This window comes from Osmia bicornis, chromosome 15 (assembly GCF_907164935.1).
Source record: "Osmia bicornis bicornis chromosome 15, iOsmBic2.1, whole genome shotgun sequence".
Classification (NCBI taxonomy): Eukaryota; Metazoa; Arthropoda; class Insecta; order Hymenoptera; family Megachilidae; genus Osmia; species Osmia bicornis.
The window spans coordinates 7,811,997-7,825,253 of NC_060230.1; the positions used below are offsets into that span (position 1 = coordinate 7,811,997).

The 13,257-nt window shown below is 28.5% G+C and overlaps 2 protein-coding genes across 3 annotated transcripts; one reads left to right on the forward strand and one right to left on the reverse strand.

Annotated features, from left to right (window-relative positions):
• Window positions 1-53: 53 nt before the first annotated feature.
• On the forward strand, window positions 54-4,337 carry LOC114875668 (transmembrane protein 245). 2 transcript variants are annotated; one of them, XM_029186219.2, is made up of 9 exons: window positions 54-951; window positions 1,032-1,958; window positions 2,023-2,187; window positions 2,258-2,456; window positions 2,529-2,713; window positions 2,787-2,887; window positions 2,973-2,990; window positions 3,072-3,374; window positions 3,456-4,337. In XM_029186219.2, the coding sequence occupies exons 1-9, from the start codon at window positions 436-438 to the stop codon at window positions 3,634-3,636; spliced, it is 2,595 nt and encodes an 864-aa protein (XP_029042052.1). In that variant the 5' UTR covers window positions 54-435; the 3' UTR covers window positions 3,637-4,337. The 2 variants fall into 2 exon arrangements, with proteins under 2 accessions (XP_029042052.1, XP_029042053.1); XM_029186220.2 differs by lacking the exon at window positions 2,973-2,990 and having other exon boundaries at window positions 56-951.
• LOC114875667 (beta-mannosidase) lies at window positions 4,257-12,830 on the reverse strand. Its single transcript, XM_029186217.2, has 15 exons — window positions 12,128-12,830; window positions 11,876-11,991; window positions 11,110-11,757; window positions 9,510-10,496; window positions 9,118-9,433; window positions 7,787-7,816; window positions 7,569-7,715; window positions 7,348-7,496; window positions 7,080-7,285; window positions 6,752-7,013; window positions 5,950-6,676; window positions 5,446-5,874; window positions 5,167-5,378; window positions 4,860-5,081; window positions 4,257-4,788 (listed from the first exon to the last, which is right to left on the reverse strand). The coding sequence occupies exons 1-15, from the start codon at window positions 12,213-12,215 to the stop codon at window positions 4,513-4,515; spliced, it is 4,815 nt and encodes a 1,604-aa protein (XP_029042050.2). The 5' UTR covers window positions 12,216-12,830; the 3' UTR covers window positions 4,257-4,512.
• Window positions 12,831-13,257: the final 427 nt, after the last annotated feature.

Sequence of the window (13,257 nt, forward strand, 5' to 3'; positions counted from 1 at the left end):
TAATAAATTGAATATTTAAAAAAATTGAAGTTGCTATTTTGAGGGTGGTAGTTTTTAAATTTCGCCTTAATTGAATTGATAATTTTATTTAAAAGTTTCTCTAAATTATATGTCATATAATTTATAAAGAAAAGGAAAGAATTTTCAAGTATAATTGATCTGTTATCGAATTATTCTGATATCATTCTTTCCCCTTTTCTCCAATCGAAACCGTGCATGCACCATACCGCATTCCGCATAAAGCACTCCAAAGTGTTGTCTAATATTTGTAACTTGTCACTTTGTATCTTATATACTTCTTAATTCTTATTATTTTCAATCAAATATAACTCTTTAACTATTATTTTAGAATAATCTTAACCGAACGAGATAAGTGCGATAATAAGAAACTTGAAAATTAAATAATAAGCGCTAAAAGAAGATTACGTATATAGAATGCATAGTACGTTATCGCCGATGGATAACCTTTTTAACATGCTGTCAAATTTCAGTGCGGGTCATGAAAAAGCTTTAAAGCAAGGCATTTATAATGCTGTCGCACTGTTTCTTTTGTGCTTGGTTTCAGCAGCCGGGTACGGATTGTATATTATACTGAGTCCATTTATAAAACCTTTAATTTGGGCTCTGCTATGTGGTTCTGTTTTATTCCCTTTCAAACATTCGTTAACAACTATTGTACAATCATGGTTTGAAAAAACCGAAACGTCTCACACACCTCTGTTTATAAATTTAATGCTACTACCTATCCAAATAGTAGACAAAATTTCTGATGATTTAGGATCATTTTTATGGAAACACATTAAATATATTTCCGCTACTTTTTTGTTGGGATCATTGATTCTGTGTGTATATCATTATACACCTACTATATTAAGTTGTCTGATATGGAGAATATGTATAGCTTTTAATATTATTTTTGGATTTTTTATAACAACATGCAGTACCTATACGGTAATTTCTATACATTTAAGAAATATATCTTACCAAATGTCTAATGTCAATATATTAAAGTTACGTACTTCTTTTTGCAGATAATTATTGTACTTGTGGGATATTTATCTATATTATATATTTATTGGACACCACAGAATTCCATCCATTTTCGTTACACCTCGTTTGTCATATGGTTTATGATTAGTTTATATGTTTCTAATATATTGGGTGCTTATCAAACTATTGTATTTATAGCGCTGCAAGTATTATACTTGGTTGGATTTATTTATGAGGTAGCAATTGTTATGGAAAACCAAGAATTGGATGGTCATTCCATGACGTTCATGGAGGCAATACGTTTTACATTAACAAATAATGTAATTACATCTGTGACAGAAGATACGCTACCTCCGTTAAGGAGCAAAAGCCCTATAGAGAATATTAAGAAGGAAATTAGAGATGCTAACGAAAGTGGTGAAATTGGAGAAATTAAAAAAATCACTTCTGCTTCAGCATTGACAGATCCTAGTTTTAGTATGAAATTATCTAAGAAATCAATGTCACTGGATATGCCGTTACGCGACCGCTATTTCTTGAAAAGATTAAAAACTGAATTACGAATGTCTATAGATATGGAAAACGACGAAGTTGATACCGACAAGTACATGTACGGGGCACTATATGCTTGCATTGGTATGCTTCTTTGGAAACATAGATGGATGATATATATTTCAATTATTCCTATAGCTTTATACATCATTAAACAACTTGGTATTTATTTTGGATTGTGGAAAATGATAAGGAATCAATGCAATATCATTATAGAAATTCTTAGAAACTGGTTTATAGAACGTCATCAAGCCCTTTTGCCAGCTAACATTAGAGGTTTATATAAAGTTGGAATAATAATTGATGAAAAGTTAACAAAAGCCTTAAAAGCCTCTGTCAATTCTGTGGCAACAATTGCTGTGATTCTTGGATTAATTATATTTATAATTTGTACGTCCATTTTTATAACAATACAGGTATTAATGCAAACAATATTTGAAATATTTTACAAACAATTATTATAAATTATCATTTCCATAGGTTTATACAGAAGGTATACATCTTATTCAAATTACTGGAGAAATACTCAATTCATCCTTAATGAATAATCCAGATATTGATTGGTTACCAGAACACTGGGAAGATTCAGTTAATAGTGTCTTAGATAATGCCTATACGTATGGACGAAGTGCTATTTCTGATGGAGTAAGACACAAATATAGTTCCCTAATTGTTGAATCATTTTTCTTATTATAATATATACTTTTTAATATAGATAAAAAGTTTAGTAAAAGATTTAGATTCTGCAAAAGCTGATCAAGTAGAGAAGAAGGTGTTAGAGCTTTGGGATAGACTTTATCAAGCTTGGATGATGTCCAATGAACATTCAGAATTAATTGGGCCTACCGTGGATGTCACAGCGGCCTATTCAGTATGGGAAAGTTTTACAGAAACTTTTGGAAAAACACCTCTACGTAAGATGGAAATTAATAGATTTAAATATAATAATTACAACCATTCGCTTAATGTGTGTGTTTTTTTAATAGAATTGTTTAATGTGACCAGTATACAAAACTTTATAAAAGAAAATATTGGAACCTTTATGTCAGTGTTGGATTCGATTTGGAGTATAGTTAAGGGCAACATGTCTGTGATACTAACAATCTTTACAGAGTTATTTTATATTATACTTATGAGTGGATCGGCGGTACTTAATTTTGCTCTCAGCATGGTAAATAATTAATTATAAAAAACGCGTGTAACTTGAAACATATTTTATAATAGAAATTTTCTTTTATTTAAAGGTGGTATTCTTCACGACGCTGTTTTATCTTCTTAGTTCTAGCAATAAAACTTACAGACCCATCGAATTTACTACGGTGTTCAGTCCTATTAGTTGCCATAGGTAAATTTTTTAATTTCTTACTTATGATATTTTATATCGTTGTATTATAGATTCTTTTATCAAATCTATTTTTTGTATTAACAAGCATTCTTCATATCGAGGGGTATGTTGAACTATGCATAACAATGAAACTATAGTGCCACATTAATTGGAATAGAAAAAAAAATACTTTATATTTTTGTAGATTTGCTATTGCATTACAAGAAGCAGTAATTGGAGTATTTGCTGCAACATTTAAACTTGCTTCTTTCTTTGGCATGTGGACGTGGTTTATACATAACTTATTCCAAGTAAAAATTGTTTACTTACCATCAACTTTTGCAACTATACTTGGTGCTGTGCCATTTTTGGATGCATATTTTGCTTGCATCCCGGCTACTCTGGAACTTTGGTTTACTCAAGGATCTATGATTGCAATTGTATTTTTCATGTTCCACTTTCTTGCTTGTAATATTGTTGTAACTGAATTCTACAAAGAAATTAAAGGGTATTTGATTTTTTTTACGTTACTCTAAAAATATATGTTCTTCGATTACTATTGATCTAACTAAGACATTTTTCATTATAGTGGTGGACATCCATACCTTACTGGTCTTTCAATCGCAGGTGGAATATTTTGTTTGGGAGTAGAAGGAGCAATTTTTGGTCCTTTATTACTATGCTGTATAATGGTAGCAATCAATTTAAGCCGTCGTTATCTTCAGTCACCGTCAGAAGTTATGCCCGCTTATCCTGAAATTAAACATTAACGTTAGAAAAATGTTGTTCTATCCATAAGTAATTAGTAGCAAAAAGTTAAAAGATCTGCGCAACGAAATTCGAATTCATACAGTTATATTACTAAATGCTAACATTTTACTAATTCTTAGATGAAACTAATAATGCAAAGTCTGATTCTTATAAATCCTATTTAAAAATACCTATTTTCCTAGGTATGTAGAATTTCCTTAAAAGCGTAATACATTTTTGAAAAATGATAGCTTTATCTAGTCTTTGAGAGCATTCATTAACAAAAAAGTTTATACAATAATCGCTTTTTTTTTTATTGATATTTTACAAAAATGCGATTAAGGAAAGTTGATAGAATATATGATAACAAATTTCAGCTTACGCTTATTAATATAGGAATACTGTTATATCCATTTACAAGCCTAATCTTTTATAATTTTTAATATTATATATAGATATAAAAATTCAATAGAAAGATAAAGATAATATCTTCCATGTTTAAAGCTTGCAATTGTTAAGATGTTTTTTTATAAAAAAGATATATATACATGTATATATGTATATAACAAATGTGTGTATATCTTTAATTGTGTTAATTATAAATATTGTATATAACTCGTTTGTTTTGATATGTACTAACTTCAGTATTATTAATCTTTTATTTTGCTTAAAAAAGTTTTACATGTAATTAAACAACGATCAATAAACTTAATTAAGATTCTTTAATGCATAAAGATAAATTTACCAGTTTACAACCAACATGTCAAATTTGGTGTACTTAGCAATTAGCATAATTTTGATTATACTTAGTGTTCTTATTGGATTCGAAATTTATTTACATCATGATATATATTTCCCTCAAAGCCACTAAACCTTAATAAGGAATCTTTAATTAATTACAGTAAAATTGACATCTTCTTATTTATATTTATATCAGAAAGAGTAGTAATGTTTAAATTTTCTTTAAATATTTTTGGTGTAATTGCTTCACATGCATGGAAAACGATCTTTTTATTACTTTCAAACATATGAAAACCATTTTCTGAGAAATGACCACAAATATTGCTCGTCTCCAACCATACAAAAAATGTTACGTTGTTTGTAGTTAACTCAAACTCGATGGCTGGATAATTAAAATATTTTCCAGGTAAATGATAATTGTTCACTGTGACCTAAAATAAGATTTTGAGATGAAAACGATTAATTTTCTATTTGTTTTTTGTAGATTCAAGTATAGACTTACAGAAACATTTGCAATTGGTAATGCAGCAGTTTTGAAAACACCAGTTGGATATATGTAATTCCTTGGAGCTATTTCAGATCCAGTTTTGTCCTTTAAGGTAAGTGTCGTAATACAATTATTTTTGCCACTATTACCAGATTGACATTCACTAAGTAATGTGGAGTTCAATATCCATGAATGTTTAAGTAAATTTTGATGAATTTTTGTTACTGCATTTGCTTTCTAGAAAATATTCATAAATGAATTGCATCAATCATCCTCCTTTTTTATATACATAGATTAATATACATTTTTATTATGTACTTACTATAGTTATGTTATAGTAAGTATATGATTTTATGGGTTTCATACTATTTGTTGTATAAAGATCCACTTCCAAAGTAGTATTTGTTATTGGATGTAATTTGTCAGAAACGATATAAAGTGAAAGATCCATATTTCTAACATAATAAGTAACTATAATAGGTGCAAAAAACTCTGCAGCATAATAATGAAGCATTTTCCATCGTCCATTAATATCTGAAAACAATATTATTGATATGATATTAGTGATATTGAAATAAATTTAGATTTCATATATAATTACCTATAGAAGACCAAGATGGAGCTTGCCAAACATCGTTTAATTGCCAATATAAAGCACCCATTGTCATTCCTTCTCCAATTTCGTTTAATTCCGACATTGATTGTCGGTAGAACTCTGTTTGTATTTTTACAGATACTGCCTGATTAATCTGACTTAAATATATATAGTATATAAAATCAGTTACGTTATTTTGAGTCTCAGGTAATTTAAAATTCTGGGAAATAAGAGTCTTTAAATATGATATTCCTAATGGCAAGTGTTCACGATGTTTCATAAAGTCACTATCTAAATTTAAATCATCCAATTTTTCTGCAACTGGTAACATAGTATAAATTGATGGCAGTGATTGAAATCCATATTCGGATGAAAATCTTGCACGGGGATATTGGTGTACATCCCATCCATTATTGATATAATTGTAGTAATGAACTAAAACAATAATATATGTATCTTAGTTAAACGTACACACTGTTTCCATGCTGAAATAGAAGAAATATATTTTACCATCTCCGTAGAACTTTGAATATGGATCTTCTCCAATATAATTATACTGTTCTGTATATAATCCATTGCTAGGACTAGATTCTACAAAGGGTCGCGTTAAATCTAATTGATTCACTGTCTTTTTGATCACATCTACATAAAGTTTGATATAATCGGTTTTGTATATTGATTTAGTTCCAGTTCCATACCAATTTCCATACAAAGCTGCCTCATTTTCATTGTTTCCAGCCCAGACAACAATGCTGGGATGATTTTTTAATCTTCGTACATTTTGTATTACTTCTTCCTTAACTGATTTAAGAAATTCCGGTGTAGTAGGATACATTCCACATGCAAACATAAAATCTTGCCAAATCATGATTCCATATTTATCAGCCAGATCGTAAAATAATTCAGATTCATATAGACCACCACCCCATACTCTAAGCATATTCATATTTGCTTGTTTAACAGATATTAATAAATGTTCAATTGTTTCTGGTTTAGCACTTAGCTCAGGAAAGATGCTAGCTGGAATGAAATTGCTACCCTTTGCAAACATTGGTACACCATTTATTTGAAAATAAAAGCTCAATCCCTTCTCAAGAGGTTTTTGTACAAGTTCTACTGTTCTGAATCCAATTCTAACTGTTTTCTTCTTTATATCAGTAGGTGTAAATGCAGTTATATTTAATGAATAAAGAGTTTGATTGCCATAACCATTTGGCCACCAGTTATCTATAAATTTCTATACCATGAAATAATAATGTATTAAATTAAAAATAAATACAAACAATAATATGTTTCAATAATAATAACTTACTGTAGGGACTTTAAGAAGAACAGTTGTTTCTAGATATTCATTTTTGGTACTTATATCAAAATTAGTAGAATTATAAACACTTAATTGTTCATTGATATGAAGTACGGAAAAGATATGACAAGGTATAGGTTGATCACTTTTTTGAGAAGTATTATCAAGAAATACTGTTATTACAATATTCCAAAAATCTTCCTCTTTATAAATATCTGTTGTAACATCAGTGATATAAATCTCATTTATGGGAATTAATTCTACGCCTTTCCTAGAATATTATTCAGTTGTTATGTGGTAATAGATCATATGTGCAAAATGAATGAATTGGATATACCATATGCCCATTGATGGAAAGGCTGGACCCCAGTCCCAAGAGAAACTTGCTTGCATTTTTCTTATGTGATTTACATGACATTCTCCATTGTAATCATTTGGAACACATACTGGGGGAATAATATATTTTGATGCTTGTTCATTGTATAATGATTCAGCTATTTTAACAGCAGAAGAAAAGGAAACTTGAAGCAAATTTTCTCCCTTCTAAAAATAAATGTAAAATCACTAATTCTGTATAAGTAATTATAAGAAATTGAATTACTTACTTTTAAGTAATGTTTTACATCAAATGTATATTGCAAAAACATATTTGATGTTTCTCCAACTTTTTCATTATTTAAAAAAATTGTAGCAAATGTATCCACACCATGAAAGATGAGTATTACTTTAGGGGCACTTAGTAAAGCATCATTAACTGTGATATAAATTTTAAAGTGTCAGTATCAGTTTGTGTAGTCTTATATGAAAAATATTATTAAATAATTACCATAAAAATTTTTATTATAGATAACTGATTGATTACCAACCCAACGATTTTTTATATCATTATTTGTAATAAAATTGTCTGGTATAATATTTGCTTTATTCAAATCTGTGTATATTCCACCTGGTACAGTTGCAGGAAATGTAATCTCTACAAAAATAATATATTATTGAGAATATTGCAATTTGTTACACTCAATTTTTGTTCAGAGAAATTCTTACCATCCCTTTTGTCGTGAGCCATAATTTTACCTAAATAAAATGTAATAATATAATAAATGTGATAAAAAATTATTGAATATAATATATTTACTAATACCTATCCATGATCCATCTAAGGTTATGGATAAAACACTATTATTAATTACAAATATTCCTAACAAGAACTGGAAAACTATCTTCATAATGTTTGCTTTTGAGAATAATGTTATATGAACTGGTTACTCCTCCTAGCTTTGTAATTTTATGGCAATTATTTTTACAAGCTCTGTATATTTATTAACATAGATTTAAACTGTATTAAATATCTTATCTTGTTTGTTTCAACTGTGTATTCATGATCTTGCTTATCATAATAGATTGAAATATATTACTTTGAGATCTTGATTTTTGATATTAAAATGATTATCAAAAGGATAATTTGTTTTCAAAAATTATTATGAAATTTCTTTAATTGGTTTAAGATAAATTAGATCAAAATATATAAATATAGTAATTTATTCAAAAATTAGAATTATTACTCATATAAAAATACATTTTATTATTTAGTACAAATATGTGACTTACAAAAAGTGAAATCATATGATTAATACAATTAGGTATACATTTGCTTCAAATGCATACTGCACGTATTTTAACAAGAACTTGCAATTCATTAAATTATTTAAGTTTTCTGTGCGTATATTTTAAATCAGTTCCATAAGTATATATAAAAATATCTACTAATTTTTTTAATTACCCAAAATTTATCAATTTAGCTTCTATCTTGTTATTACAATTTGATTTATAGAAGCATTTTAATTTAATTTTAACATAAAGTAATAAATAAGTTTATAACAAAAAAAGGGATACTGACACATGTAAAGACTTGCAAAACACGGAATGTTATGACACATACAAAAGATACTAATTAGAATTTGTATTCTATATCCTTTTTTTTAACAAAAAGCTTAGATTTTATGATTCGTATTATGATTGTATCTCTTTTATGCTGCATTTAAATGATATAATATTATCATTACAGCAATACACAATTTCTGTTATTAACAAATAAAAACATATGTACAATATAGAGACAGAAGTAATATCTATTAACGTTTTCGTTTTTTACTGGAATGTTTTTGTGTTTTGTTATTTGAAAGAAACTGTTTTCTGTAATCTATATATGAATCAGTTTGTTCACTAATTGGCCGATAACAACGAATAGGCGAATTAGGGACGTTGTTAATGTCAGCACTTGTATGCTCTGAAAAAAATGTATCGTTAACTTATGTAAAGTATGATTCTATTTACAAAAGTGTAATAATTTTGAAAAATTAAGAAAAAATAAATACCCTGAACCGATTGTTCTTCATGTCTTAGTAAACATTTATTAACATGGTCTTCATAATCTATTCCACTAGTTGTTTTAAACTTTGAACAAACATTACATTCAAGAATTTCAGAGTTATTACTATTCATTGGTATCGTTTTATTTTTTAAATGTGAAGTATTTTCATATTCGTTTTCAGTTATATATTGTTCACATCCAGCAGCATGTGTTTCTATTTCATCAGTCGGAAAAGATTTATTACATATAGGACAGTCTATATTATTTTTTGAATCATTCTCTACAACTTCCACGCCTTCAATTTCAAAAGTATCATTGTCCTTGAAAGAGTAACGCATATATTATTTAAAATAATATAGATATTATTCTTTTTTTTTTAATGTAAAAAAATGTTACCTGCAACAATTCGTTTTCCTCCATTGTTTCATAAAGTCTATTTCCATCTTGTATGTTTTCTAATGTTTCTTTATTATTTTTGTTATATTTCTTTTGAGACTTCGTATCTACTATATTTTTCCATTTTTTGCTCTTTTCTTCTCTGAACTTCTCTTCTTCTTCTTTTTGTTTCTCCCTTCTTTGCATTTCATTAACTTGTTTTTTATAAAATTTTTCTCTCTTTTTCCTTTCTTCAATTTCTTTTCTTTTAGCCTCTTTTTCTACAACTTCTATTTGTTTTTGTTCGTCAAGCTTAATTTTCTCCAAAACCATACATTGGTTCTTTAATCTTCGTGAAAGACCTTTAATTGGTAGTGGTTTAATTTCTACATTCTCTAATGTTGTTTTAATATTATCACGAATATTATCCTTTTCTAATTCTATAAGAATTTCTTCATCAGTAAGTATATTACTATTCTCTTTGGACGTTGAACTTATGGCACTTTGCTTTTCACTGCTACTATGTGCTAATGAACATGTGGGCGTTACGTTAGTATGTTCCTTCTTTTTACTAATAGTTTTTCTAACATTTGGAGGCATAATTCTTCTTGGATATAAGGGCACTAATTCCGGAGATAAACGTTCCTCGGCTTTTCTTTTAGGTTCTATTTCACAATTATCAATTTCTACATTATCAAAATCTTTGTTAACATTATCATTGGTTAAATTTTGATCATTTTCACCGCTGATAACAGGGCAGTCATCTCTGTACAAATACAATACTTTGTTTATGTCTTCCTGTGATCGAATTTTCGGTCTTTTAACTATTTTCTCATCTTCATCATTGCTACACTGTTCTGTATTAGAACTAGAAGAAGACAAAACCAAAGTTGATTTACGTTTATTAGCTCGTTCACTATTACGTTTGTTCGTGTTTTCCATTTGATTTTGTTCAGTCTTACTATTTGTTAATAATTTTCTATTCGAACTATCTTTAGTAAGCCCCACCTACAGAAATGTTGAAAGAAGGATTAGAATTATATCAGATAAAATAAAATGGACAACTACTCTATTGTTTTTCTTTTTTTTACAGAAATACGATTTATTCAAAAATTGTTTGTTGCTTACAGTTTTAATTACTGTTCGTTTATAAACACTTATGTATACATGTGTTTTTATAGATGCAAAATTTACAACTTTCATAAGAAACATCAATCATGAACTTGAATTATATCTTTATACAAAGCATTAATGATACTTCTCTTGAATTTTCTTATTAATGTATATGCAAATAAAAAATATGCAAATTGGATCAGTAAAGATATCTACAATATATTAGTTAAATTTTATCACAACTGTTATCTCACTAATCATAAAAAAAATATATCAAATAGTTTTTACACCAATGTCACATCAATAAATGATTATACACTTTTTACTGGAAAAAATAGTTTAACTAAAAATGTAAACTCAACAAGTAAGTATGCATACGATTAACTGTAATATTCATGGCACAATGTTGCATTAAGAAAATTGTAATTATATATTTAAAAAAACCTGTGTTTTCTGAGATTCATTAATGATACGATCTGTATGAAATGGATTGTACGGAGGTACCCACCTGAATGGGTGACCCCCACTGAAACTTAGTATCGGTAGTACGATGCCAACTATGCCACAATTCTGCCGTTTCTTTCAAATGAATGTTTAATGCAGGCAGTAATTTTTCAAGCATCTCAGGTGTCTGTGCTTCTTTGCATAATCTAAATGGCATGCGATCTTGAACAACAGGCCGATTCGGTTCTTGCAAAGGCACATCATTTTCGCTAACATACGAATCGAGTGGATTAATTTGCCAGCTATCCAATTTCTGCTCACATTCCGAATGTGTATCCATTTTCATTTGTATACTATTTATAATATCAGAATCTTGTAAAGAGCTTTTTGACTTCAATGAAATATATTTATTTATGTTATGAATATAATTATCTCTCGTATTTGAATTATCTTGTAATTTAACAAACATATTTTCAGCGTCTACATTTTTGCTTCTGTACATAGAGTTTCTTGATTCATTCATGACAGGTTCAAGATCAGGACTGCTACAACCATGAGCAAACATTTGTTCTCTTATGGGAGATGCACGATTAGGTCTATACGAATGTATCGATTGAGATGTATCGTTATGTTCTTGAATTTCCAATTCTTGAGTTAAATTTGTCTTGGGCATTACATCTCGGGTACAATTATTAGTAGAATGTAATAACCCCTAAAAATTATAAGGGTAAAAATTACATGTTTTGTTAAAATGTTTATCTATCATATATTCAAAAAAGAAATTATTGTCTGATACAAGTAAACTGTCTACTGATTTTCAATGAACTAACCTTTTGTACATTTTTTTCATCATTTTCCATATTTGCCATATTTTTAGATTCATTTATAGCACCTAGAACTTGTTTCATATCCTTGTATGTATACCATGTTTCATACATCTTCATATCTACAACATAAATAGCCCTTTTTTTTTTAAACATAGTACTTTATAAAAAGCAAAAGTTATTGTATTACTATAACTATAAGAAGCTATAAGATTAATTACATTAATAGCTTTGATAACAAAAATTATAGTTTATTACCTAAAAGTTCTTTCTTCATTTCTTCTAGTTCTTTCTTTTCTTTGGCTGTTAATAATTCAGGTTTATCTCGTTGCATATTGTCTGACATATTTTCTTGTGTAAATATAATATCAAAGGTATGAATTGAGAAACGTTAACAAATTGTCTTACGCAAAACAAACAGTAATACAATTGTATAATTTTGTAGCTTCAAATGTCTTTGCATCACTATATAATCATCTTATCAGCAGCCATCTATTAATACCGTTACTGACAAAAATAACAATTTTATGACAGAATTGTAAAGTTTCAATCTGAAATTAACTTCAAATATCAACATTGGCGTTGTAACGAAGTATCGATACAATATAGAACAATAAGCAATTCAGATTTCTCAATCATTGAGGCAATATTTACATGGATATACGTGCAAGCTTAATTAAACAGCACATGATCAATATCATTTAATTCATATAAAAATGAATATGTTTCTAACATAAAATTTTATACCGAATGTTGTTAGTACTGTTAATTACATTGTATGTAATATATACATACATAACGTATAATGTTATTACGTGAACATGGTTAGCAATGGTTAGAGTAGTATGGCGACAATGTCGTGGGAATATTTATCGATGGTCTGTTGTATCGATATGTCTCGAATATTTGTCGAGGATCTTTGTATCGATGATTGTAAATTGAGAGCGAAATACAAACCATCTGTGCGTGCACTCATGTAAAAAGACAAAGCCTGTATTGTAAACCTCTCTACTGTGTATTAGGTATCAAAAATACAAAAAACAGAAGACAAAGTTGAAGAGAAGACTGGAGTCATGATTTTTGATATCATTTCCACATTGTCTTCAGAAATGCATAAGCTGAAAATTTATACCCTATTTTGCCCATACAGATATGAATTAAAATAACATGACTGTACCGACCCCTGCTGACCTGACGTTCGGTCGTCGGTGCTGAGCGGATTGCAGGTTTCTGGCGCTTTTTACTCGAATTTTTAAACGTTAATAACTGGAAAACAAAGCCATAAACGCTATTTCGTTATCCTTGATTTTCGTCTTATTTTGATCCCTAGAATCACCCCTTAAAATATTGCCCACCTGTTGTCGAACACCTTGTATAATGCCGTAGAA

Bases quoted from the DNA above. Each gene is read 5' to 3' on its own strand.
- LOC114875668 (XM_029186219.2), top strand. From the start codon at position 436: ATGCATAGTACGTTATCGCCGATGGATAACCTTTTTAACATGCTGTCA. The intron at 2,188-2,257 runs GTAAGACACAAA...TTTTTAATATAG, and splicing joins GAAGTGCTATTTCTGATGGA to ATAAAAAGTTTAGTAAAAGA. The intron at 2,457-2,528 runs GTAAGATGGAAA...TTTTTTTAATAG, and splicing joins TTTTGGAAAAACACCTCTAC to AATTGTTTAATGTGACCAGT.
- LOC114875667 (XM_029186217.2), bottom strand. From the start codon at position 12,215: ATGTCAGACAATATGCAACGAGATAAACCTGAATTATTAACAGCCAAA. The intron at 11,992-12,127 runs GTAATAAACTAT...TTTATGTTGTAG, and splicing joins AATGAAGAAAGAACTTTTAG to ATATGAAGATGTATGAAACA. The intron at 10,497-11,109 runs GTGGGTACCTCC...ACATTTCTGTAG, and splicing joins AGTGGGGGTCACCCATTCAG to GTGGGGCTTACTAAAGATAG.